The 27,806-nt window shown below is 41.6% G+C and overlaps 1 protein-coding gene across 1 annotated transcript in view; it reads right to left on the bottom strand.

The window, feature by feature from the left end:
• slc39a10 (solute carrier family 39 member 10) overlaps window positions 1-27,806 on the bottom strand; it is a 62,900-nt gene that overhangs the window by 12,007 nt on the left and 23,087 nt on the right. The window contains exons 3-8 of the mRNA XM_080752991.1: window positions 27,395-27,573; window positions 24,914-25,038; window positions 23,629-24,240; window positions 22,215-22,982; window positions 20,033-20,210; window positions 1,620-1,795 (exon numbers count right to left, since the gene is read on the bottom strand). Coding sequence (XP_080609117.1) covers window positions 1,620-1,795; window positions 20,033-20,210; window positions 22,215-22,982; window positions 23,629-24,240; window positions 24,914-25,038; window positions 27,395-27,551 — 2,016 coding nt within the window. The 5' untranslated portion in view covers window positions 27,552-27,573. The remainder of the gene's footprint in view (window positions 1-1,619; window positions 1,796-20,032; window positions 20,211-22,214; window positions 22,983-23,628; window positions 24,241-24,913; window positions 25,039-27,394; window positions 27,574-27,806) is intronic.

Below are 27,806 nucleotides of genomic sequence, written 5' to 3'. Positions count from 1 at the left end.
CTTAGTGCATATTATTAGACTTTGATCCTGATATATATATAGAGCAATTTCTCCAAGTATGAAATAAGTGTCTAATGAGTGTCTGGATGTGCGTGATTTCATCCGAATCGAAGGAAACACAATGTATTCACTTCTAAATGAGAGTGTGACATCCAAGAGCGCAACGTTGTCACACCCAATTAGACTGCAGGTTTTGTTGGAATTGCTCACAGGAGGCTGTTAGCCGATTGCGCTTATAATAATATCCACCCACTACACCACACTGTTTTAAGAGAAAAGTCTGTGGTGTTTTTTCTTTTAGCTCTCAGAGACAAGAAAGAGAAGGCTTTTTCAGAGCGCTTTTATTTCTAACATCTAAAACGTGGGGTTCATTCGTGGGGCGCTTTCTTTCTTGATGTTGCTCATCTGTGTCACAGACCCGCTGGGATGAGAGCAGAGAGCACCAAGAAAATACAATAACTTCCACTGTTTTAACTCGTGTTTCACTTTTACCACCCAATTAGTCACATCACACCAGTTGCTCTGCATGGCAGGAAACTGTGATGAGACGCATTGATACGGCAAAACCTTCCACCGCACCGGGTCTTGTTAGGACCGAGTGGTCTGGCTTTCCTGGACAGTTGGGTCAATATTTCTCAACTTGAATGAGTCTCTTGCAATGCTCAAATTCAGCACCATGACTGTGAAGTGTCTGCCGTTTAGTCAATTTGCTTTAGATGCCTTTGTTCCCACTGTATCAAGCTTAGCATTCATTGCTTTGCTCAGAGCTAACATTCTCGAAAAAGGCAAATCTTTCTGTTCGCCCACGAGGTTGGAAGAGTCCTTAGATTTCATTTCATAGTAATGTTAAACCGTTAAACCAGTGTTCTTGAAATCCCCTTGTTTGGATGCTAGTATTTATACTATACAACAGTATAATAAACTTTTTAAACACTTCCGGGCTAAACAGTCTCATGCACGAGCGAAGAACTCACATGGGACATTTTTCAGTGTTGAGTGACTAAGGACGATGCATACTCCACTTTTAGAGCCAAGTTTCAAACGGTTCGGTTCTATCAAAACTACAATATGACGTCATGACGCAGAAATCCTACTTAATTAATGGACTTTATGACTAAAGCCCAGCGGATCTCAAAAGATCAGTTCACTTTGACTCAGATGCAATATAAAATGATTTATTTACAGCGCTGTAACATTCACACATCAGACATATTGCTTCAGGAAGGAAAATAGATGGACTCACTTGCCCTCCCTCTCACAATTCATTATTAATTCGCTAAAACAAAACATCACACTTTCCTCTCTGCAGAGCGCATTAAAAGCCAAGAACCTTATCTCTTTCACACAGCCATGAAACAAAGAGGCCACTATGTGGCAACTATGACCACCTTACCTATCCTCCCTCATCCCTACCAGCAGCTATGTCTCAGCGTCATGCAGCACATCAAAAAAATATAATAATATATAATCCACCTCATTCATTCAGAGGTTCGGGTACCATCATTACGTCAGCTCTTCGGTGCTGCCGAGATGTTGTGACACCCCAAACCGGTTTAAACTTGTCTCTAAAAGTGGAGTATGCATCGGCTCTTAGTCGATTGTTGTGTGTTGGTACTCACATGGGGCAGCAGGTGAAGGAGGGCGTCACCGCTCAGCGTGCCCACTGCCAGCGCCACCAGGAAGGTGAGCAGGTACTTGAAGCAGGACTGGTTGAGGATGGGCACCAGGATCACACCCAGCAGGGACAACAGGCTGATGATGGTGATGGACACAAAGCCCCACACCCACACATACACTGAGAGAGAGAGAGAGAGAGAGAGAGAGAGAGAGAGAGAGAGAGAGAGAGAGAGAGAGAGAGAGAGAGAGAGAGAGAGAGAGGGTTATTTCAAAAGGTAGTTCAATAACAGGCTAAGAGGAGAAGGGTCTATCTGCAATCCCCTTCTGGGAAGGCCTAAAGCCCAATTCATAATCCACTAGGACAGACGAAAAAGTTCAGTAACATAGACCAGACCAATACTGGGCCCTGATTAACTCTTCAGGGTGAGGAAATGGATTCACAATTGAGCGGGGCCAAATCTGACCAAGGGCAAAAAGCGAAATTTGCAGCGTTGGATTGGTCGATTCCAGGCTACATTAGAAGGGGAGTTCCCATAGAATGGGCATTCCCTTAAAGTGCCTGCAGTGCCTCATATAACCCATGCTCTGGTAAAAGACAACAACGTTCAGAGGGGACTCAACTCCACGTCCTTGGGAGGGAAGAGGAGGCCAAAAGCAAAGGCAGTAAATTGATATTTCAGCAAAATCCCCCGTCGCCTCATTTTTCATTCAAGTCTGCCGACAGGAGACGTGAAGCAGAAAGAAGGAAACGAAAAAAAAAAAATCAGAAAAGCACACTGTCATGCAAAGTATCTGTCAGCGCTGCCTGCCAAGGCCAAAAGGAAAAAAGAAAAAGAAGAAGCTCCTAGCGCTCTCGTTACAGAGGGCAAAATGTTTAATGTTGTGTGAAATTCAATGTCACACCAGAGCTGCTGGTGTGTTTGCTAAACCGTTACCAGACCCTGCACTGCTGGCATTCAGATATGGCAGTCTTATTGACAGAGAGACAGCAGTGTGTGTGTATACTTTATATGTGTGAGGGTCCAAACGTCCCCACATAGCACAACGTAAGACAAATTGTACAATTATCCATTTATAGTACTATATGGCCACGGCTACTATGATTAAGGTACAATGATCACAATGTGCTTGCGGAGGATGTCTAAGGTAAACACACGTTATGTATGTACGTATCTTTTCGCTCTCAAAACACCATATAAGGCCTTTATTTAACTATTTCAAATGGGGGAAATGCATCTGGTATATATTTAATAACTATTCATTTAGCGAATGTCTGTCCATCCGGCATTCGCCGTCTGACCGTCTGTCTAAACAGTGTTGTCACCATGGTAACAGCTGAGTGCTGAAACAATGCCCAAATTCGGAGATGAGCGTGCTGACATCACTGAGTGATAATAAACAGTGTCACCAGCATGGCTGTCTGTCTGCATGCTGACATCATTCTCTGACATCAAAGTACTGATATCACAGACTGGTACAACGGGTATTGCACAACTGGACGTGACTGTTCTTCTGCCCAGCGGGCACCGGTCTGGGTTCTTCAACATTACTTCTGATACTCCTACATTCAATCCCTCATATACTGTGCATACCCCCCGGGCACAGGACTAGTCTTAAAGAGATGTTTGTTCGGGATAGTTCCTTGGATGTGTTTGCATGACGTTTGTTGTCCATGTTGCCTTTGGGGGTTAGTTCATAGTTCATACCATAGTCAGCCTTGTGACTCTTTTGCCCTATCATACTATTCTTCAGATTCTTCCTTTTCGAGCAAAATGCAAAACAGAGGTCTGCAGAATGTGATGTAAACAAACCTTTTACATTTGATCAATTCATGGCAGAACCAGTCACATTCCTTCTGTCGTGGGAGTTTTTTTATCTTCTGAAAAGCTTGACTGTCTAAGCGTTAAAAAAAGAAAAGAAAAAAACGTTAGGGTGGTTCATAGGGAGGTCACCCTTGTGATACGTTTTCCTTATCTTCCTGTTCTTTCCCCTCCTCCTACAGCAGGGGTCAGCAACCTTTTTGAAATTAAGTTCCATGTTTTTATTTTCTAGATACAGTAGTGTGCCATATCAACATAGATTTGAATAACACCCCATCAATATATATATATATATATATATATATATATATATATATATATATATATATATATATATATATATATATATCTTTTTTTGGATTGTTATAACAATCATTAGACTCTCCCCGACTCGCTCCCAGTCAAAGTTCCAAATTGTAATGAATGTAGAATTATTTGCAGGATGTAATTTGCTGACTTAATTTAATTGACCTTGTTTAAAACAATGTTTGATTTTAAAATAAAAATCCTCTCTCACACTTCTGCCAGTGTGCCAGTGATCACCCTCCCCTGTGCCAATGTTGGCACCCGTGCCTAAGGTTGCCTACCCCAGAGGTCTGCCGAAAATTATTTAAACAATTCACATAGAAGGTCACAATCCTTTGATATTATTGTGTTTTTTTTACATTTTAGAACACCTTACTTACAATTTCATTAACTCTGGTATCCCCATTTAATATATTCTGTGATGCATTGTGAGCCTGTAGATCAAACATTTTCCCTATTTGTTGTGTGACAAAGTGGTAAACACACATGTGTGTTTACACGCACAATTACACTGTCAGCAACGTAGCTTAACCCATTAGCGGGTACACATATCTCTGTCTCCACTTTAACCATTATTTTATGCTTTAACTATAAAAAAAAATAGCAGATATACAAGTTCACAGCACGGCACCGAATGCCGCGCAGCGAGCTTGTAGATCTGCTATTTTTGAAAAATCTTGAAAATGTGTGCAAATCTTTTTAAAGCAGACATTTGTAACGCAAATCCTTCTTTCTCTTGGTCCCTGGAACTTTCAGATGGGGGTCAGTGGTCAAATACATATAATTCTAGGGGGTCCTTGACATGAAAAGGCTTGAGAACCACTGACAGAGAAACAGGTTTTTCAGAAACTGTTAGGATTTCTTATTTTCTTTAGGTATTTTTCAGCCTAAATGGCAGAATGGCGAGTTAAGTGCCTTGCTCAAGTGCACATGGATTGGACAATAACTGCTGGGTCATGGACATCACTAGGCATTCACATTTCTGTACACAGTATGGCAGTTTAAAAATTAGGGAATAATGCATAGTTGGCACACATAAAGCTTCACTCAATTAAACAACAAGACAAAAAGGCTGACACGTCGCCTAAGGGGGAAAATGTCTTTGACTAAATACCAATTATCGTTTGGGGAAATCACATTATGGATGGTAGGCAGACATGCAGCCTTCCTCGTCCCTAATCAATCCCTAGCGATGCGAGTTGTGAAGATGAGATATAGGAAGCGGCTTGGCGTTTGATGGAACAGCCATGGAGGGGGGGAGTGAATCAAGCTGTTCCTGTCCCATTAAACAGCTGGAGGATTTAAAATCATTACAAAAAGAATGTCCCCAAAGGCAGTGAGTCCGCTTCGAAAAAAAAAAAAAAAAAAAAAAAAGCACAAAAAAAAACAGGAGGCTAGAGTCCCCCCTGGGAGGGCAATCCTAATGAAAGAGGCAGGGCTTGACGTTTTAAGTGCTAATTACACAGCCATTAGCCATTAGCTTTTGGAAGCCTGCCTTGTAGCCTTGACACTGCGACAGTTTGACATAAATAGGGGAAGATGGTTGTGTACACATCATCTATCCAAGTAATAGAACTTGTGTTACCGTTTCTCCCCCTCCCCCCTTGCAAACATTTTCACTGTAGCTTACCGAGTGTGTTCACAGCACATTTAGTGCTGTCAGTTCTGAAGGAGCACTGAAGCACCAACCCAGATAAACCGAATACCAGTCTGTTCACCCTCCCGGCCGTTCGCCTTGGGCGTCTATTTGGCGGAACGGTACATGGTCTCTGCCTCATTGCCTGGTATTCCTAAACGTAACCTCGTTAAACCTAAGTTTTCAAATATTTTAGTGGAGTAAAAGTATGTAACTCTAAACTGTCTAACCCTAAACTTATTTCTCATCTTATCCTCAGTAAAACAAATTATACAAGTATACAAAAACCACCCCACCCCACCGTGCGGTGAGCGTGAGATCTGCGTAAAAGAATTAGGGCAAACAGCCGGGAGGGCGAACAGATTGGTTACCGATAAACCCATGTTTACTGTAGGTGTGACTGGGTCCACACAGGTTATCCCAACCAGGTCTGCCAACCTATTCCCCACTAGGGATTTATGTGGGGGGTCCGATACTGCTCAGCTGTGGTATTAAAAAGACAGAACTTCCTCTTTGTATCTCTATGTTTCTATTAAGGCAGCTCCACTGATCAGAGGAGCACTAGCAAATTGTACCAAGAAAAGTGAAAAAAAAAGAAAGGATTGTGTGGATTTCTCCCAGAGATAACGCCCGTCATGCAGCCACCTCAACCTTGCATGTTGCGAGGTAGACTGAAAGCAACACGGCAGGCAAAACAAACGTTCAGATTTCAAAAATAAAGTGCTTACCCAACTTCAGAGCATACGAGCGGAGTGGAGCGCGAGCGGCGCGGGGAGCGGAGCGGGCCGTTTTTGACGTGAGCGTGAGCGAGCGACTTTTCAAACGGGTCTGAGTGGCTTCGGAGCGAGGCTTTTCCTCCGCTCCTTGGAGCGCAGACCTCCTCCGCTCCTGGCCGACCCTGTTGGGGCCACGCACCGCAGGTTTCCAACAAAACAGTGCCGGGTGCAGTAGTGGCAGTGCAGCCATATGTCGTTACCGCGGAGAGGAGAACAGACAGAGAATTCCCTTCATCAAGATTTCACAAAATGTATCTATATCATCCACACAAGTAGGCTACAACTAGGCTATGTTATAATAAGTAGCCTACCTTGTGTCAGTTAAGCCAGTCAAAGGATACGATTTTAAACGCAAGTGAGGCTGATTTTGCTGAATGAAAAACACACGCCACGACTCGCCTCCCTCTCTCGGTTGTGGTGATTAGCCTAATCAATAACCAACAGGATTTAATATTGCCCGTCTTAAAATACAATGCCTTAGATTGCCTAGACAGATCTCCATCAAGCCGAGGCTCACATTACCGCAGGCGTTTGTGTTGGATGGGAACACACTGGCGAAGGAGAAAGTGTTTCGGACTTTTTTTTGCTGCTTTTTGACGACCCTGAGCGGAGCGCGGAGTGAGCGGTGAGCGATACGCAAATCGAGCGGAGCGGCGGAGCGGGGGGGAGCGGAGCGGCGGGGGGCGCGACATGAGCGAAGAGTGAACGGTACCATAGACCCCTGGAGCGCGGAGCGGCTTTCCGTCCCGCTCCACTCCGCTCGTGTGCTCTGTACCCAAGTTTCATTTCAGAATAGATGCTGTTCAACCAGAATTAAACGCCACTCCCGTATTTTTAAATAAAAAGCATTTTTATCAGATTGTTTTCAGTTTTCCCTTGTATTTCTGGACCGGTTTGTGCAAGGCCACGTCCACATCTCAGTGTCAATAGATGGGGTTGGAAATACAAGGGAAAACAGAAAACGATTGGATAGAAATGCTTTTTATTAAACAATAAAGCGTCATGTAATTCTGGTTGAAAGGCATCTAATGTCAACCTGCACGTGTCAAATCGTTCTTACAAACAAACATTGGGCCCGATTCACCAACCTACTTACGAACGTTCTTACGAAGAAATTTGTTCTTAGACCCTTTTAAGAAGTTTTTTAAGAAGATTTGGCATACACCAATGTTTTCTTAGCTGCGATTTGTTCTTATGTTAAGAAAAAATCTACGCACACTGTAGAGCACTCTTAGGGTGGCCTTTTAGTTCTTAAGTGTGTCATGCTGTGCTAAAATAATTTATTCTTTAGGTTTCTTCAATTCTACAGTTGTATAATAATATGATTTAAATCACCAAAATATTTGTATCATATCTTTAGAGCAGTGGTTCTCAAAGTGTGGTTTGGGGACCCCCAGGGATCCTTTAGGAAGTTCCAGGGGGTCCACTGTAAAACGAGGAAGAGTTTTACCATTTTAACCCAGTTTTAAACTTTGTTTGAAAATAGCCGATTTACAAGCTCACAACGCATTACCATTACAGCCCATTTTGAGCTTGATCGGATATTTTTTAAACACTGATAAATCTTGAAAAATCTTCCCAGGCAGAAAATATTTTCAGGTGGGGGTCTGCAGAATGCATGTCAATGTGGTGGTCCTTGACATGAAAATGTTTAGAACCACTGCTTTAGACTAGTTTTCAACAGGTCTGAAAATTGCATCCCAAACCAAAATGCCCCCCCCCCCCCCCCCCCGCCAAACCCTTCATCGCCCCCCCAGCCCCCCCCATAACCCAACTCCCTAAACCCTCACCCCCATATCCCAACAGCTGCCACACGCCCATTTTCCTGTCCCCTTCCTACCTGAAAGCCCCCCTTGCACCATATCCCAACCACACCCCTACCCTACTTCACCCCATTACATACCAAGCAGCAGCTAACTTAAAGCCTCTCTATACCCACCCACCAGCTTTCAGTAATACAATGTTTTATATCCACTAATAATGCGATTTCCAAACATGAAATATGGATAACATTCTAATTTCAGCAAATTTACCTTGATGTCTATAGTGAAATAATAAAATACATTCAATCATTAAATACAAATAATTAGCTGTTCACTTCAGAAGTACATAGTATTGATATATATCTTTTTAATGTTTGGAGTCTAGTGTTCCACCATCTTTACACTTTAGGGATTCTTGACTTCATTCTCTCAACTTTATTTCTGTGAGTGATTTCTTGTGATTTCTGTGTACAGCAATCAAACACAGGTGTGACTGCAGAGAGTGTCATGAAGTCGTGCCTTATATGGGGATTTGTGGGTTGCTCCCTATGGTAATAGGGATGCAAATTAGGATATGTGGGGCGTCTACCTATGATAATTAGTATTAGCTGGCACACCCCTTCAAGTTACGAGGATTGGCATTCATCATGAAAAGAACATAGTTAAGAACAATTTTGCCTTCCTAAGAACGTTTCATGAATCAGACTCAACTTCACTTAGGAATTCACTTAGGAAGAAATTTAAGAACAGGTTAAGAAGAAAGTTAAGAACTTATTGGTGAATGAGGCCCATTGGTAGCAGCTTCTTCCAACACGTCTGTTATAAATGAGCCCACTTCACTGAACATGCCACTGTGTTATCTTGTCACAACACCTCAGAGAGAGTGGATCAACATGAACAAGATGGGGGATGTGTGTATGCTATTCCCACTGACAAATTATGAAAAATCACATTCTGTCCTCCCCATTATTTTATCTAAAATGTTATTTAATATTTTTAATTGATTAGAAAATGTTTAAGTTATTGACAAAACGTGTAAAATGTGATTGAGGACCCTAAATGTGTCTGTCTCTAGCGTGTATTTGGTGTTGGAGGGCTGCTCCAGCTGAGAGGGAATGAAAAGGAGAAGCGGAACCGAGGAGAACCAATGGCCTGTGTCCTATGTCCAATTACTAGTCTCCCGCAAGCTGTGGCTCAGAAGAAGAAGGAAAAAAAGGCCCTCGGTGTCGCTTAGGCTCTCCTAATTGGCAAGGCGCAAAAAGAGAGACAAGAGGGAGGGGAACTGCGGAGGGTAGGGTGTGAGCGGCGTGGGGAGTAGAAAGAACCCAAAATGCAATTTTCTGAGGACCCCCAAGGATGTCAGTGGGAGGTAAATGAGTGTTAGCTGCCTTGGCATGTGGTGGTCTGGTCCACCTATGGTTGTGTCTTCTTGGTGCATCGTGGGAGAGAGCATCTACTGCCTCCAGTTCTCTGCTAATGAGGAGTCACCGGCGCTGCCCTTTTGGCTTCTATATGCCATCATCGAACAATGTCATCAGCACTTTTTTTATTTTATTTTATTATACAGTAGCTGTCTTCAGTGTTAGCACACTGCTGCCTAGAGCTAGAAGTGTTGAGGCTGTCTCTGGAGTGTGAGTGTGTAATAATTAAAGATTTAACAGGAGGGTACTGTCGTAGGGACTTCCTCCATTCCCGGCCTGTAACTTTTAACACATGCTTGGTCTGACAGCATTATTCAGTTCTTTAGTGGAAAACTTTCTAGACCTTTATTTTTTTTTTACATTTTCTTAATAAGTACAAGTCTGGAGGCATTCAGTCCCACAAGACCTCACCATGTGCTTTGGTATTCATTTGGTAGTGGGGAGAAAATAGCACAAACTGGAAAATAATAAAAGGAAATGCTCTAAACTGGAATTGAAAACAAGAAGAGGTCTTAAAATGAAGATACAAGAGTCTGTAAAAGGGAAATGGGTTTAAAGTCCAAATAAAACAGCAACTTACTTCCTTATCATGACATTTTTCAACAAAGAAAAAATAAAATCAGGTGGGTTGCCAATTACATCCAATCAGGAGAGAGGACCCATACACAACATTTTATAGTGTTCCAGTTCCAATTTTGTCTGCTTAATTTGTGCTGACATCACTAGCTATTTAACTTGTTTCTCTTGAATGAGTTCACTCTATACAGCAATGTTGGCCATCAGAATATAATTTAACAATGTAAATGATTTTTTTAAATATTATTCCTTTAGATTTTATCCAAAAATCAAGCAATTCACAGTATCTCTATAGTCATGTGATCAAGACAGATCCGTCCGATATTTCATATTCCATCCTAATTGGCTAACATTGGCTTCCAAAGTTTGCAGGATTGGTCCGTTTTGAACAAAATGACTTAAATCATGAACGCAGCTTGTGATTACAGAGAAATACTGCACTCACATTCCCACTAGGTCAAGGAACAAATGCCACTCGTTTCACATTGGCCTGGTATAGCGCCACCAGCAGGTCGACTTTTGCCAAACTCAGTTTTTGAACAAATTTCCTCAAATCATGCATGCAGTGTCACATTGCCTTTAAGGACCGAAGAAGACATGGCACCCCTTTCACATTGGCCTTCCCGGCGCCACCAGGAGGCCATAATTATAGCTGACCTGGTGGAGACCTGTCCTCAGAAGAGCACTGCTTCTAGTATAACACTACTTTTATAAAAAATATATCACTTTGATTGATGGAGGATGTTATTGATTGATTCAAGCCTAAATATGCCTAAAAGGCATATTTCATTTGATCTCGACTCTTAACCACTTAAAGCCTACAGTATATACTTCCCTCTAGTCTGGGCTCTATACTAGGGCCACTAGTATTTCCCTACACCTAATCTCTTTGCTGAAAATATCAGATCTACAAGCTCACAACACCTCACAAACACAAGGCATTATAGGCTTTTAGATCTGCTATTTTTGACACTTGTTTGACCCAGAGTAGGAACCTTGGGGTTAATGTGGTAAAAGGGGCCAGGTATAATGCCAGGTAGTGTAATGCTAGCCAGTTAGCTGTAGCCAGATGGCCTGTATCTATCTATTGTGGCTAGTCGTTTGCTCCAAACCGTAGTACCACACACACACACACACACACACACACACACACACACACACACACACACACACACACTCACACTCACACTCACACTCACACTCACACTCACACTCACACACACACACACACACACACACACACACCTCAAGGAAAATGCTGACTTCAGTTTAATGCCAATGTATGGCTTGTTATTTTTCCCCTAATACTGAAACTAGGGCTTTTATACTGTTGTTTGCAGCAAGCCTTCGACTTTTATGGTTTTATGAGAATTTCATGACCAGGCATTCGTTAACTTTATAACATTGATTTGTCAGTAAATTCTCATAAACCACAGGCCATCATGAGGCCCCAGAGTTATCCTTGCTGTTTGGTATGCAATGACATGCTCATCTGTACCTGACACGTCTGAATACGCCAATATAACCTCCCTCCCGCTTGTGGCTTTTCTATTTGAACGGTATCAATTCAGCGATGTGGAAGCAAAAAAAGAAAAAGGGCTAATCAATACTTTGAAAAAGGATCACCAAGCCATTGCCACTGGAAATTATGAGGAGGGATAGAAGAATACAGGAAGGCTGTAATATTCTATTATTTTATATGAACTGAACGCGTCAAGATCAACCCAAAGTGGACGTTGATCTTATGGCCGGCTTTACACTGCCACTGAAATCTAGCCTGAATCAGATCTGAGTCACATCAAAAGTGGAATCCGATTTTTTTTAAATAGTCTAAATCCAGACAGGTCACATGCAGGTCACATGAAATCAGATTTTGAAAAACCACATCCAGAGGTGGTTTCAAATCCGATCCGGATCTGAGGACATCTGTCTCAGTCTGAAAGCAGTAACCACATCCACCCCATAGAGTTATACGCAAGTCACATGCAAGTCACATCAAACTGTCCAATCGTCACTTGCTGCGCGACCAGAGCACGGAGCGCCACTGTAATGACGTCATTACAGAGCGCGAGTATTTACTATTGATTTGATTTCAGCGCGCTGAGCACATGAGAAAAATCAAACCTCGGTTCGAAGTGAAACGGTGAATCTTAGTATAGAATTGTCTGGAGAGCCGGTATGACAGCCGGTATAATAGGTTTTAAAAAAATATATAAAAAGTCCTGCTTGCTGGTCTCTTAGTTGTTTGTCAACTGCATCCCTCTATAATTATTTCAGTTTCTGTTATCTTTGTGGCCTACTAAATTCTTCAACTTCTGCTAGATTTTCAATCTGCGTTTTTAGTCAATCCACTGACATGAAAATGTCTTGCGCGGCTATTTGTCATTACAAGACAGATAAAACCTGAAGGCCAAATTATCATGTGAAGCTTGACCAATCCTCAAAGTATCCATTCATCTGACCGGGAGGGACACCGCACACATATTTTGGACGTACAGGACAGATAAAGCCTATTCATTCTGAACTGAAATGACCATATATGGACATGGGACACACATTTTGCTTTTTGAAAAAGCCTATTCATTCTGGACTGATATTTTGCACGTACGGGACAGGAAAAACCTGTTCATTCTGGCCTGGAGTGACCATATATGGACATGAGGTGACATACATTGTGTTTTTGAAAAACCCTGTTCATTCTGGACTGATATCACCATATATGGTAATTAAACGGACATTCTGTTTTTGAAAAAGCCTGTTCATTCTGGACTAAAATGACCATATATGGGCGTGATACACACAAAGCCACTCATTGGAAGCGGTTTTCACCACTTCAAAAACAAGAAAGGAGAGAGAAAACACGTGATCTAAATAGTTAAACCAGAGAGAAGAGCGAAACACAGGAGTAAAGAAAAGAAGAGAGAAAAACAATATTGTATGTAACGTGTGTTAGTTTTGGGTTACTATGGTCTATAATGTCACATTTCCTGAACATGATCAACTAGGGTCAATGTTGTGACGTAACGGCATGACGCCGACGTTGTTACCACGGTAACCACAGCAGATAATATGTCGCCGCAGGGCAGCTTTGGGCTGACGCTGTCAAAATCAGTCTGAACGCACAGATCAGATCTGTGTCACTTGCAAATGCAATGTGAAAAGTCGGGCCAAAAGATCAGATTTGAGAACCAAATCGGATTTGGGCTGGATTTGACTGCAGTGTAAATCCGGCCTTAGAGGGAGAACAGAGGCCTCTTTGACATTGTGGTGAACCCATTTAGACCTGAACAAATCTGTGTCACTGTGTCACCATTATTTTATGCTTTAACTATAACAAAAGGATCTAAAAGCTCACAGCGCGGCACTCTGTGCAGCGCTGTGAGCTTGTAGATCTGCTATTTTTCAATAATTAAAGCATGAAATAATTCTAGGCCTAAATGAGTTAATTGTTCTCCTTCTTTTAGGGCCAAAATACATTTGATCTTGTATGTATGACATCATGAACCTAGCATTCTGTCCCCATAATCAGAATTGTGTGGTTTGTATGCACCACATACTGTATCTGGTAGAAACACACAGAAAAATGCTGGTCTGCTTGGTTCTTTTAAATCAAAGCAATGAAACAAAACAAAAACACTTGGGTTTGCTGCTGCCTTTTGAGATTATTTTAATCATTCTTCTGCACTGTAATTGTACACCTCATTCTGTCTTATTCTGTTTTCATATTTTTATTATATTCAAATGTCCTCTTATAGTGTGTTTATTTTGTCTTTGTCTTAATAATGTAAAGCACTTTGAACTGCCTTGTTGAAATGGGCTGTACTGTACAAATAAACTTGCCTTTCATTTTCTTTTTAATCTCCCCCTTTTGAATTGTCTTATTTTAGAAGGCCATGTTTGTTATGAAAGGTGATTTTCTTCTTTTAATTGGTCTTAAGTCACATGCCAGTGGAATCTATGGAATGCGACGTGTGCTGCACCACTCTATTAGCTACTGTGATGCTATGGTATTAGCTAGTGACAGGTTTGTCCTTACTACTACTACTACTGGGCTGGAGCCTATCTCACGTTTCTGTAGCACAAGACAGCTTAAAGGAAAATTCCAGGATAAAACATAACCCCCCCTTAATCTGCCTTTTACCACGAGTGTACATACCTGCTGTGATGGATTTCTGTTATTGTCGTCCCCATTCAAAGAACACGGGACTCATCGCGAGCCCTCTCCACAGCAAAAACAGGGCTAAATATTAGTCCTGCTAAAGCGCTAAAACATAACCCCCCCTTAATCTGCCTTTTATCACGAGTGTACATACTGTACCTGCTGTGATGGATTTCTGTTATTGTCGCCCCCATTCAAAGAACACGGGACTCATCGCGAGCCCTCTCCACAGCAAAAACGGGGCTAAATATTAGTCCGGCTAAAGCGCGAATTTTCACTGCTCCAAAGGCACTTTTCTCTTCATAAATCTTGTATTTATAGTTCCAAGTGACGCAGTAATCCAATGTTTTATCCCGACTTTTTCCTCGGAGGGGAATGGCGACTGTTTACATTCCCAATAGCACTCAGAGAAGAAGAATGAAGTCTCGCCGTCTCGCGATATTTCCAGTTTTACAGTCTATGCTCTATGGTTTAACTTATTCCCATGAATATATTATTTATTATCATATTACAGCCAGTATACACAACAAGGCATCGTGGTATAAAAAATAAAAAATAAAAGAAAGCAGAAGAATATAATCTAGTTAGTCTGTTGATCGCTAGAATCTAGTAATTTGAATGAGAAGAAAAATAAAAAGACACATTTCTGTGGTCGTAAGGTAATTTTACCTAAAGTATATTTTGGTGAGGCATTGCACATTATTTCAGAATGTCTTGAGGAAAAGTCCACATGCCAGCTGACAGTGTTCCGGAAACTGTTCCAAAAAGGATAGAACCGTTTCTGGTTTCTTAAAGGAGAATTTTGTCCCAGAAGGCAATCTTAGCTTTAAAAGTACAAATGATTGTCCAGCTGTTCTTTTTTCAAAAGATCTGTCTTACCCGACCAGGACTTCAGACAGGAGCAAGTGGTTAAATTGTTAATCTGCTTATTTGTCTCACTCGAAAGTCCATTTTTCCGCTACATGTCTGCGGCAGATAATGCCTTGAGTCAGTAAACATTGTTTATTTCCACCCAGCGCCGCCATTATTGTCGTGAAGCCGTGAACTTCCAACTCAAGTCAAAATGTCATCTCTCGCGTGACTTCAGGCTGTGAATTCAACCAATGCAGTGTGATAAATGTACTTTTGAGCGAAATAAATAAACAGATTTAAACAATTTAACCACTCGCTCCAGTCTTAAGAACAGCTGTACCATCATTTGGGGGAGCAAATAAGTATGTTTAAAGGTAAGATAGCCTTCTGGGCCAAAATTCTCTTTAATGATGCTATATTAACTAATTTTGCTGGGGAGCCCCTGGAACTCCCTCAAGGACCCCTGGGGGTCCCCGGACCACACTTTGAGACTCACTGGCTTATAGGATGTGGGCTTTGGTCCAGAAGATCACAAGTCTGAATTCTCAAAATAGGAAACAAACTTCCCTTTGTTTATTTTTCTCACAGCAGTTGTCTCATTAGCTAAAGCCAGAACGTGTGAATGTGTGCTACTGTATGATTATGAAGCACACAGTAATGTGCTCAGCAAATCCTCCCCTGGAGGAATAATGTTAAATAATAATAATAAAAGAAAAAAAGTCCTGAGGTTTTACGTTTGTGTTTTTAACCTCTGAATGAGATTACTTACTTATCTTTATTTTATTATTGTTTAACTTTCGTAATTCAATATCATCATTGTGAATTAGAGTAATTCCTCATTGGTTTCTTACTTTAAACTAAATGTATAAGATGTCCTAATGAAGACTGCTGTGGTGATGATATCGACTTTAAATTATATGTTTTTCCTCCCCAAAATGTCCTGACAGCAGATCTTTCTCTAGGTTTTTATATTACATTCCCATTGATCCAGGAGCACCTTGAAGACTTATAGCCTACTCTTTTCCCTTGTTTTTTATTTTATTTGTATTTTTACGATAATGTTGACGATGGAGATGATGGTGTACTGTAGAGCCAAGCATTGGTGTGCGTGACGCGAGATGGTCAAAGGCAATCTTGAAAAGAACCAACAGCCAGATCATGTGACTCGTTGTACAGCGCACCGCAGATAAACAGCGGGAGTGTCATAAAAACTCATGAAGGGGGGCTGCTACTTGCCTGACCTTACGACTGGTGCACGGCCATCACAAGCCTGTCATTTTGCAATCTCAGGGCCATTACAAGGCTGCGGTTTTTCCATCCCGTCTATAAAAGTTAATGATGCATCGGTGTTGGGATGGGGGGAGGACGCAGGAGGCATGAAATTGGTAACCAACAATGGCCAATAACACCGGGTTTTGGGCTCTCTTGATTGCATTCTCATCTTACTTAAAAAAAGGCAAATAGCAGCACTTTTCAGGACTTAAGTATCTTTCGTTCCTGTGCCCTGAGACAGTTTGAAATGTACTCGTGAGCAACGTGCGCTGATCTGTGTCATTTAGAGAGAAGAACTCGTCCCTGCTCTGGGCTGTGCTTCTGCACCAACAACCACACAGAGAATTCAATAGAACATAGCAAGTGCACTGCAAAATCCTCAGTTTTCATTAACTCTTAAGACAATCCAGGCGATTTGTGACTATCTGAGTCACAAATGGATATATCAACACTGAGGATTTTACTGTGTGCATCCAGGGGGGGACAATGGAATATTTTATGTAACAGTTCAATTATTACCACCATAAAACTAATATTTTAGCTCAGATAAGAGGCAGCAGTGGCTCAGGAGGTAGAGCGGCAGTTTGGGAATCGGACGAGTCCCGGTTCGATCCCCAGCTCCCCCTGGGTTAGTGTCTAAGTGTCCTTGAGTCACTGATCCCCTAACTGCTCCCAATGAGCAGGTTGGTGCCTTGCATGGTTTCCTCTGCCGTTGGTGTGTGAATGGCTGAAGGTAATACACATTGTAAAGCGTAAAGCACTTTTGACTCACAAGCTCCCTTCAGGAGGGCATTAGGTTATGCATCTTTATAGCATTATGTTATGCAATCAATGGCTTAGAAGGGTTGATACCGTGGTTTTCATTATAATACAAGAGTTTGTTGTGTCTGTCTCATATCTTTTCATGATGGCCTGTTAGACAATCTCTTCATCATTTACCAGACATGCAAACAGCCCCAAGGTGAAAAAGGTGACAACTTCTTATCGGGATAAAATGTGCGCCTCAAAAGGTCAACATTTTTGACCTTTTTTGGGTCGGGTTGGGTGAATTTGCACAATTCTAACTCGGTTAAACAGTGACTTACTCATACATATCATACATATACATGCAGCAAAATTGGACTTGTTGCCTATACCACCGATTGTTCTAGATATAATAAAGAAAATTAAATCTACAATAATATAGCCTACAGATATACCGGTAGTTATAGGAATATCCTAATATTTAGGGACTTGCCTTTAATAGACAGGCATAGACAGTGACACAATGTGCACTGTGAGCTTGTAGATCGGCTATTTTAACTACTTCTTAAATAGGCCTATTTGTTTTCTAAGATCATTTCTTAGATCATTTGTATTTTATTTATTCATGAAATTAGAAAAATAATTTACTTATTTTTTTTAATCATGAAATGTTTAGCTTTTTTTGGGGAGGGAATGTTAGAAATAATTAAAAACGAAATGTAGGAAACCAAAATTGAAGGGACCCATAAAATGTGTCAGGGACCCAGTGTTTGGGAAACACAGTTGTAAATCACAGATGATTCATTTAGTGGATTCTCCTGGCTGACTTTTTGCAATTTAGCTAGCCATCATCGTCAAAGAAAAGGTCGATCCATTTCACTTGTAACTCGAGCTCAGTTAGTCCGTTCTTAAGTTGAGACCAGACTTTTTGTGACTTGTCTCAGCCTCCTTCTGTAGGCAGAAGTCACGGCTCTCTAGCGTTAGCATGTAGCTAATAAGCTATTGTAGCGCATCATCGTAAAATCAACAAGGCTATAACCGATAATATCACGTCACGGCATCGATGCAGAATAGCGCACGACCGCGATGCAAGCGAATCAAACAGCCAATAGTCCACAGTCACTCCACAACTACGGCAACTTTGCGAGCTATGAGACTTTGAGCGCTCGGCTCTGTCTGTGGCTCGCAGTGCAGTCAGTCAGTGTTTACTTTTAGCGCTGCCAGTTGACGACGACGTCACATGCAAGAGAAGGGACTCAGGAAGCGCTTGATTTGTTAAAAAATAAAACGACCCACTTCCCCATCCACCTTCAACACTATTGTACTGACAAAACGGACGGCGCCGAGAATAAGAAATAAACGCTCCTCTTCTCACTGCTGCTCTAACGACACGACACCCCCCCAGGCCCCCACCCCCCTAAACATTTTTTTAACGAATCTGCACGATTCACACAAATGACAAATTTGGATTCAAACCGGCGATTTTCGCCGAAAAGCTACACGTTTGCATGCCTGATTTCCGGTATGCATTGTCTAAGTATTTTCGGGTTTAGTGTGATTTTACTCGTACGTGTATCTACCAAATTGTCTTCATCATTTCCGGTATTCATTGTCTAAGTATTTAGTGTGATTTTATGTGTACATTATTCTTAGGCTGTGTATCTACCAAATTGTTTCCAAATGCCAGAGTTGAAAATAGCTCTCAGCTCTCGGTAAGCAGATAGAAATGCCACATGTGAACACAAAGGGCAGAACATGCGCTGCAGTCCAAGCACAGCTAACTCAGGTTCGTTTTACTAGTCTCTAGAGCAGGGGTCTGCAACCTTTTTGACATGACTTGCCATATTTTAATTGGTAGATAGTCAGTGTGCCTTTTCAAATTTGCGTTTAATTACAGCACCACATGAAAATGAAAGATTTCCAACAGATTCTGATTGACCATAAACAAAAAAAAATGTTCTACTTCCTTTTGAAATATTCACATCCGGACATTGTAATTTGTAAGGATCATTATTTAGAATCAGAACAATATCCTCCTAATCTAATATCCATTCCCAAACTCCCTAAAGAGAGTTCAGCGTTTGAATTAATGTAGAATTATTATTATTCATATTGACTTGAGTCCAAAGCAAGAGGAATACCATGCATGAACGTGTAAATTAGAGTGGTAGCATCGTTTTACTTCAACAGTGTTGATTCAGAACGGAATGACAAGAGCTTCTGTGATTGTATCCCACGGTTATTGTTTACTGAAGGGTCTAAACAAGGCTGTGACTTGATCCATTGTGCAAATAGAAGCTCTACAGTACAGTCACGTCACTGATGAGCTTAAACAATGTGTCAATAGACCTGTGAAACACCCCAGCATTAGTGACATATTGCTCTAAAGCAAAGGTCTTCAACGTTTTCAGGTCAAGGACCCCTTAGTTGAGAGAGAGATGAAGCAGGGACCCCCACAACCTTCTCATAGATTCCATATAGTTTCTTCGTTTGACAGCACAATAATCAGTGTATTTTGGATTCATGTCAATCTGTGTTTTCAGATATTTAACCACTTGAACCGTCAATACTTAATAAACTTGACCTTTCACTCTGTAATTAGTCTGTTCTTTTACCCCTCTACACCAAACCACTTTGCCGAAAATAGCCGATCTACAAGATCACAACGTCCGCTTGTAGATAGCTAGTATATATACTACTTGTAGCTAGTATATATGGCAACTACTAAAATGACACAAGAGGCTTTCCCAGCTAGAAAGGTATAACAGCGTGTACTGTAGGTGTAACAGAGGCAAAATGGTGACTGTGTAAATATGGTCAATGGCTCTTCTTACTAGGGGTGGGCTATATGGTGATAAATATCGCTGAGACGATACAATTTCTCCACTTATGCCTTTTCAGAGATATCGTATATATCGTGATACAATGAATCCTGACAATACAAATCCTGATACAAAAACTCCTGTTGAATTGTTAATACAGAGATTCATTGCAGAATTGATTTCTGCATTTTGGTCTAAATCAGTAGCTTAGGAAAATATCATCCCATTGCCCACCCCTATCATGGTCAATGGCTCTTCTTCTTCTTACCGGGGTTGACATGCTCCAGGGCCGCCTCCTCCACCTCCATCTGGTGGTAGTGGTGGATGCAGACCCTCATGTCTATCTGGTAGAGCAGAGCGGGACACAGGAAGGTGAACTGCTCGGGGGAGATCAGCGAGTCAGGGCTCAGACCGTAGTAGGACAGAAGCTGGGTCAGGTTCAAACACTGCAGGAGGGAGGAGGAGGAGGAGAGGTGGAAAAACATGTCTTACTTCAGTAAATGTATCAATACTGCAATATAGAAGAAATATTCTGTTGCAAGTAAAAGTCCAGAATTCAAAATGTACATAAAGCACCAAATGTAAATGTGCAAATTGTTTGAAAATAGCAAGGTATAACATAAGGGTTTTAAGTGAATTAATGTTTTATGATCATTTATATCTGCAAAGTAACTAGTAACGTAGTAAGTACATTTTTCAAATAAACATAGTGAAGTAAAAAGTACAATATTTGGATCCGAGATGTAGTGGAGTAGAAGTAAAATAAATTGGAAATACTGAAGTTTAAGTACAAATACCTCAGAATTGTACTTAAGTACAGTACCTAAGTAAAAACACTTAGTTACTTTACACCACTGAGAAGGAGATAGACTTTATCCACGGTCGAAGGGCTACAAATGGGTTTTACTGCACTACGAAGCTTTGTAGTCAGGGGCTTTGATACATGAACACACTTTGGACGCTGCCCCAGAGTAGCTCTGCTGCTGGAGAAATTAGGGATTAAGTGACTTGCTCAAGGGCACAATCATTACCAATCCTTTAACACCAAAAAATATAATGATTAAGAGACCCTGGGGGGAGAGGGATAGATTCAGGCAGAGAGGTAATTGTGCTTGGTGTTTATCTACTCTACCCAGACACTCTGGCAAGTAACAAACTATCATTTTTGTCTGCTCTGTTCGGGGAAAATCTATTTTGATGGCAAATAGTGAATTTGGGGTGGGGTGGGGTGGAGGGATGCGGGTAGTAGTGTTACTAGTAACTGTGGTCTGAAGATAAAAAATGGCCTTGGCTTGGATGTAGATTTAAAAAAGCAAGCATCACTGCAACAGGGAATCAATTCTAGTAAAGTATTTGCACATGACAGAAAAGCATGCAGACCCAAGAAGTCATGAATCGCAAACTCAAAGGCCTATATATTTTTTTTTTTTTACATTTGAAAAGTTTTTCTCTCTTTATCAGTTTTGGAGAACAGCAGAATACTCTTTGGATTTGCGGCACCGCTTGTATATGCCAATGGATTTCTGTCAAATTACCATGGAAGGCTTTCCCCTTCATTCTATAATAGAAATGGAAACTCAGTATGTGGTTTGGAGAGAAATTGAGGTTTCAACCTCATTTAAGTACAATCATTGGTAACAATCGTTGCTTTAAAGAGACTGTTGCCAATTTAACCCCACCCCCAAATACAAAAAAATAATAAAATAAAACTGAAGTGAAATGTGAAATCAATGGGACCATATCTAATTATCCTTCCACCATTACATATTGGACCAGCATAACCAATTATCATGTCAGAAATGTTAACATCAAAATAATGCATTTTTTGAGATATTTCAGCTACAGCTAGTTCATTGACAAGTATCCTAATTTATTTGTCTGCTACTTAAGGTAATTGTTCTGGTTAGAAACATTCCAATACAGAATAATCATACTGCTTGCATGCATGCATACAATACATTCAACAGCACCCTTTCATAACAATCCCTGCTTGTTCCACTGCTTCTTGCATCTAGGCCTAGGCCTGTAACAATTATTATATAATTGTCTAATCACAATTATTTGAGGTAATCACAATTGTTTTTTATAATCGTTTCCATGTTGAGAAATGATCATATAGTTTCAAACACTTTAAAAAAAAGTAGTGGAAATAGCAGATATAAAAGCTCAGCAAGGTTGTAGATCGGCTATTTCCACTATCAATGTAATTTTTTAAGTATAAAGTTGTCAAAAAGGTCAGTAATTTCTTCTTATATTTATGCTATGTGTCATATCGGCCATGTGCAAATTCAGAGCCTACAAGCCAGACAGAAATGTAATTGTCAACGACAAAAAACACAATTAAATCGTTAATCGTAATTATTTGAGTCACAATTAATGTCATGTAAAATGTCAATCGTGACAGCCCTTCTTGCATCTTCAAAACTAAAAGTAAAAAACGGAAGTCTTACCTCCTCGTGCTGGTGAAAGATTCCGTCCGGATGCCCTTGCAGAGCTGGCACGGTTGGCTTCACAGGCCCACTTGGTGCCTCCCTCTTTTTCTTACGGGAATGACTGCTATGATCATGGTCATGGTCTCGATCATGGTTGTGATTCTGTTCGTGATTGTTATCACGGTCGTGGTCGTGATCATGTTTGAGCCTACGCTGCCCTACAGCATGGGCTGCCGCAGTGGTGGGCTTCACTGGCTCGCCTGGTGCTGCTAGTGCCTCCCTCTTTCTCTTATGGGAATGGCTGCTGTCGTGGTCATGATCATGGCTGTGATTCTGTTCGTGATTGCTATCATGGTCGTGGTCGTGATCATGTTTGAGCCTACGCTGCTCTACAGCATGGGCTGCAACGGTGGGCTTCACTGGCCCGCCTGGTGCCGCTGGTGCCTCCCTCTTTTTCTTATGGGAATGGCTGCTATCATGGTCGTGGTCATGATCATGGTCATGACTATGTTCGTGCTCGTGAGTCTGTTCATGATTGTTATCGTGGTCGTGATCGTGTTTAAGCTTGTGCTCTACGGTGGGTGGCGGGGGCGAGACGGGTACGGCCGTCTTGTTTCGCCCTCGTTCCCGGACCTTGCCCCCCCTGGCGGGCTTCCGGCCGGGCCTCTTGGGCCTGCTGTCTGCTGCCGGGACGGTGGGGACATCGGAGACCTCGGAGCCGGAGGAGACGAGCGACGACGGGGTGCCCGCTGCTGTGGTCTCTATGGGCTGCTGCTCCTGTGGGGCCTGTGTGTAAGTAGGCGGTGCAACGGTTAATGGAACAAATCCAAGTAATTGATTATTTAACCCATTTAGGGCCTGGAGTTATTTTATACTTTAGGTATTGAAAAATAGCAGATATACAAGTTCGCGATTCTTGAAAACAATTTGCAGATATACAAGCTCACAGCACAGCACCGAGTGCCGCGCTGTGAGCTTGTATATCTGCTATTTTTTTTTTTTTTTTTTTTAAATAATGATTAAAGTAAAAAAAATAATAATAATGTGTTCCCAGCCTAAACGGGTTAAACATAATTTAAACATTGATAATCCATACATTTATAAAAAATATCTATTAATAATCTAACATGTCTATTTTGGACATATATTACGTATATTATCAAATATATTATATTTTTCAAAGAAACAAAAAATAAAATCTGAAAATACGTGCAACTGATCTACAAGCTCCCAATGGGCTGCAATGTGACACGTTGTGAGCTTGTAGATCGGCAATACTTACTATATTAATAATACTGTGTGACTAAGAATATGAATAGGGCTTTAGTGGTTAATCAATGTGTCGATATATACAAAATGGGCACTTATGAATCTATTATCCAACGAATCAAAAAAGGAAGAGCTATGATGAAAATAACAGTTGTAGGCCTACCTGCGAGGGCTCCAACTGAGTGGATGGTGGCTGCTCCTGGCGGATGGGAGGATCGTCAAGGCTCTGCGTTTGATGGGGAGGTTTGCGATGATCGTGATCGTTTTCATGTTCGTGATCGTGGTCATGCTCATGATGACTGTGGTGCTCATGGTGGTGTCTGTGATCATTTTCTTCATGTTCATGTTCGTGAGCGTGAGAGTGTTTGTGTTCGCCTTTCTGGACCTTTGTCTCCTCGCGCTCATGGTTGTGTTCTCCTTCGTGCCCGGGACTGTTTTCATGATCGTGGTCATGGTTATAGTCATTCTCATGTTTATGGTCATGGTCCCTCCTTGGACCAGTGCCCGACGGCGGCGGCCTGGCACCGGTCGGCACCTGCCGGCTGCCCTGTGTGGGTCTCTGTTCTGTGTGCGTGTGGTCTGGCCGTGATTCAGCCTTCTTGTGCTTGTGCCCGTGGCCGTGGCCTCCTTCATGGGTGGGTAAATGCGAGTGCAGGCCCTCCTGCACCTCCAGCACGTCCAAGTGGGCGACGTGGTCGTGGCCCAGGTCCTCGTGCTCCAGACCCACCACCTTCAGCTCGCCAAGGCCCAGGCTATTCAGCAGGCGTTCGAAGCCCTGGAAGTAGGGGAAGGCGTGGGCGATATGGAAGAAAAATACAATATCACCATATTTTTCCCAAGCTGTATCACGATACACAATCTCACGATTATTTTTAATGTTGGGTTTTTATGGTTATTTTTCAAGTTACTTAACAGTACAAACACCTACAGTTCAAGGTAACAAAACTAAAAGAAAAAGGAGCAACAGAACATTTAGACCAGTGGTCCTTAAAGTGGGGTCCAGGGACTCTCTGGGTTCCTTTTGGGAGGTCTAAATTGATCCCTACAAGTATGTAACTCTTATACAGTATACAAATGAAAACCAAATGGTCCCTTACGGGTATACTGTCAGAGTTAAGGGGAGACCTTGACATTTTAAAGTTTGAGAACTACTGATTTAGACAAAAATCTCTCTTCGTACCTTTTGGGAGGTCTAAACTGACCCTTACAAGTATGTAACTCTGACAGAGTTAAGGGGAGACCTTGACATTTTCAAGTTTGAGAACTACAGATTTAGACCAAAATGCTGGTTTAAATGAATTCTGCAATGAATCTCTGTATTAACAAAACAGGATTCTTTTATAAGTCTCCCTCATTATATCACAATATATCCGATATCTCTGAAAAGGCATATCGCGGAGACATTGTGTCGTCTCAACGATATTTATCACCATATCGCCCAGCCCTACCTGGAAGTCCAGCCTGTCCTTCTGGCCGTATCGATTGAACAGCTGCTGGATGTAGAAGCGCTGCTCTTCCTCCAGTGTAGCCTCTCCCGGGGGGCTCGGCTTGGACCCCGGGGACAGAGTGGTACCTAAATATAGGGATGGCGCTTGTTAATTTTTATTGCTAATGAGCACCTTATCGATCCTGCTTATTGAGCCGGGCTTTTATCGAGCCCACTATTGAGCGTTTCCTAAAATTTTGTGGAAAGGTGTGAGACAAATTCTGAACAGAACTGGTACGTTTTTTATTGGCCAGTTGTTGTGACTGAGTTTGTGGCTGACCACCATCTATGAAGATGACAATTGACAAAAGTAACAAATATTATCATTAAATATCATTAAAACAATCATTCATTAGTGTGCAATAAGTGTTAAATGGCTTTATATTATGAATAGTATTGTAATAATTTCTTGATCGCCTCTTGTCTTGATTGTAGGCTTGATAAGCCCAAAGCGTATTGATACCGGCAGAGTTGGGATCCGTTACTCCAAAAAGTAGTGCACTACATATTACATATTACCTCTGAAAAAAGTAGTGCCTTACACTACTTCATTACTTCCTGGAGAAAGTAACTCGTTACACTACTCGTTACACTACTTTTGCGTTACTCCATAAAAAAGCCTGAGATGCATTGCCAACATATATTAGATGTATTAAATATTTATTATATATTATTATAATATATAATACAATACAGTTATGTTGTTCAATGAAGTGAGCAGGGCTCACTGGTGGTCATTTGAATGAGTCTAATAATAATAATAATATTAATAATACGAAGTTATAATAATTAATCAAAATTATAATAATTAAATTATTTCTGAGCCCCTGTGGCCTTATTTAGCTCACATATGAGTTTATTCATTTATTTATGGACATACATGGTTTCCACCTGACATTATAGCCTATAGTTCTGTATCCATATGTCAGTCAGTTTAAGCAGATTTCATTCCATTTGGCTCCTATGAATTTTCCAGTCCAGGGGTGGACATGACCTGGCGGAGATTCTCCCCCCACAGAGCGCAGCAGGTCATATAGTAATTATTATAATTTGTATTAGTAAGTAGGTAGTTCTGTAGTCAAATACAGCTGGGGGGCTTATTACCCCAGGGGGGGCCTATTCCCCCACTCTACCCTACTGTAGCAGGCGAAAGTGATGGAACTACAATGAGATGACTCCGTGTGCAGCAGAAGCACTAAAACAATGTCAAACTAATTCTAGCAGCGGAAAACTTCCCATTTGCTTAAAAAAGCAACATGCAGCGATGGTTTTGCATAAGGAATTATTAATTGTCCGTCATCATCAGCTCATGTCAGAGTCTCAGAGCAAAGGTGAGGTGCTCTTTTTCCCTCTCTCTCTCAGCCTACCGTACATTTCCAGTAGGCTAATTCATTCTTGTGGCTCGCTGGATATTTAATACTCACTATTTGGGGGTTTTAATGTATCTTGTCACGTGTAGGATATTAATCTAGGCTGTGATTCAAACGTCGGCTTTGCGCACCTCGTGATGCGCTGCCGTGCCACTCTTTTTTTCTCTTTTCTCTCTCTCTCTCCCTTTCTCTCATGGGCAAAAGGTAACTCATTTCTTTGCTTGATATTATAAATATCCGTATTTGGGGGGTTTGCTGTTTTTAGTCCCTTGTATTAATCTATATGCGATGGTTATCAAATGTCGGGTGGCTGCTGGCTGCGGCTTGATTGCCACAGTGTCACCGTGACCTGCTGCTGCGCTGACAATCAAATGTGTTATCAAATGTGTTTGATTACCTCTTCTTTGGTTAGTTATTTTAGATAAATGGCAGTTCCAATGTTTTAAAAGACAAGTGATGATGTTTACAATCGGTTCCTGCTGAAGGCAGAAGCAGAAACTGCAGGCACGAAAGTAGCGAGTAGCGAGTAACGCGACCAGGCAGTATTTGTAGTGTTATTATTATTTCGGAGGAGTAGTACCGTTACACTACTCGTTACCGAAAAAAGTAGTATTATTACAGTAACGCGTTACTTTGTAACGCGTTACACCCAACTCTGGATACCGGGTACTCAATACATTTGTTATCGGGTTTGTAGTGGGCCCTTGTAGGTTCGCCAAATGGAGACATTTTCGGAAAATCCAATTGCTGTTTGATTCTTGATGAACAAGCTTGTCAAGTTGTCTCTTGTCAGCAGCGTGTGTGTGTGTCGCAGACAGATGCATGCATGGTTACACAGACATTGGTGACCGCACAGAAATGTGTGACTGCAGGGTGAATAGTTGCATGGTGATGTTACACAGACATTGATTTCGGGGCTTTTGGTGTGACACACGACGCAGATTGACTTTTTATTTTATTTTATCGGTCACCATTAACCGTTAGCGCTTACCGGTAATCAAATTCTTAACGGTTAAACGGTAACGGTCAACTGTTGGCGATCCCTAGGCCCTTGTTTCCAGCTCCATCCCTACCTAAATATGGCGCCTGGGAGATCTGCCGGTCGTCGTGGGTGTGGTCGTGGTCGTGGTCATGGTGGTGCTCCTCTTCGCCATGGCAGTGGTTACACTGATGGAACAGGAAGGTGAGCACGCACAGGAAGCAGAACTTGGTGTGCACGTGGACTCGCATTGTCCCCTCACTTGCTGGCCCCCTGTGGGAGAAGGACAAATTGATTCAGTGAGCGAAGAATTTATTAGAAGGTTGCATAGGAAAAAGTAGTTTCATGACAGTAAAAATCACTGGTACACGGTCAACTAAATGGAGATCCTAGTAAGCTTTCCGGCTTATTTACAACCACTTTATGTACTGTATCTCATAACACTGAAAGACAGACGGATAGAACACAGTACTTTATATAGGATATCATCAATAACAAAAGGGAAA

Source organism: Nannobrachium achirus (genome assembly GCF_963921795.1).
Source record: "Nannobrachium achirus genome assembly, chromosome: 22".
Taxonomy (NCBI): domain Eukaryota; kingdom Metazoa; phylum Chordata; class Actinopteri; order Myctophiformes; family Myctophidae; genus Nannobrachium; species Nannobrachium achirus.
The sequence above is the reverse complement of the archived record's forward strand: the minus strand, read 5'-3'. Positions and strand labels throughout refer to the sequence as shown.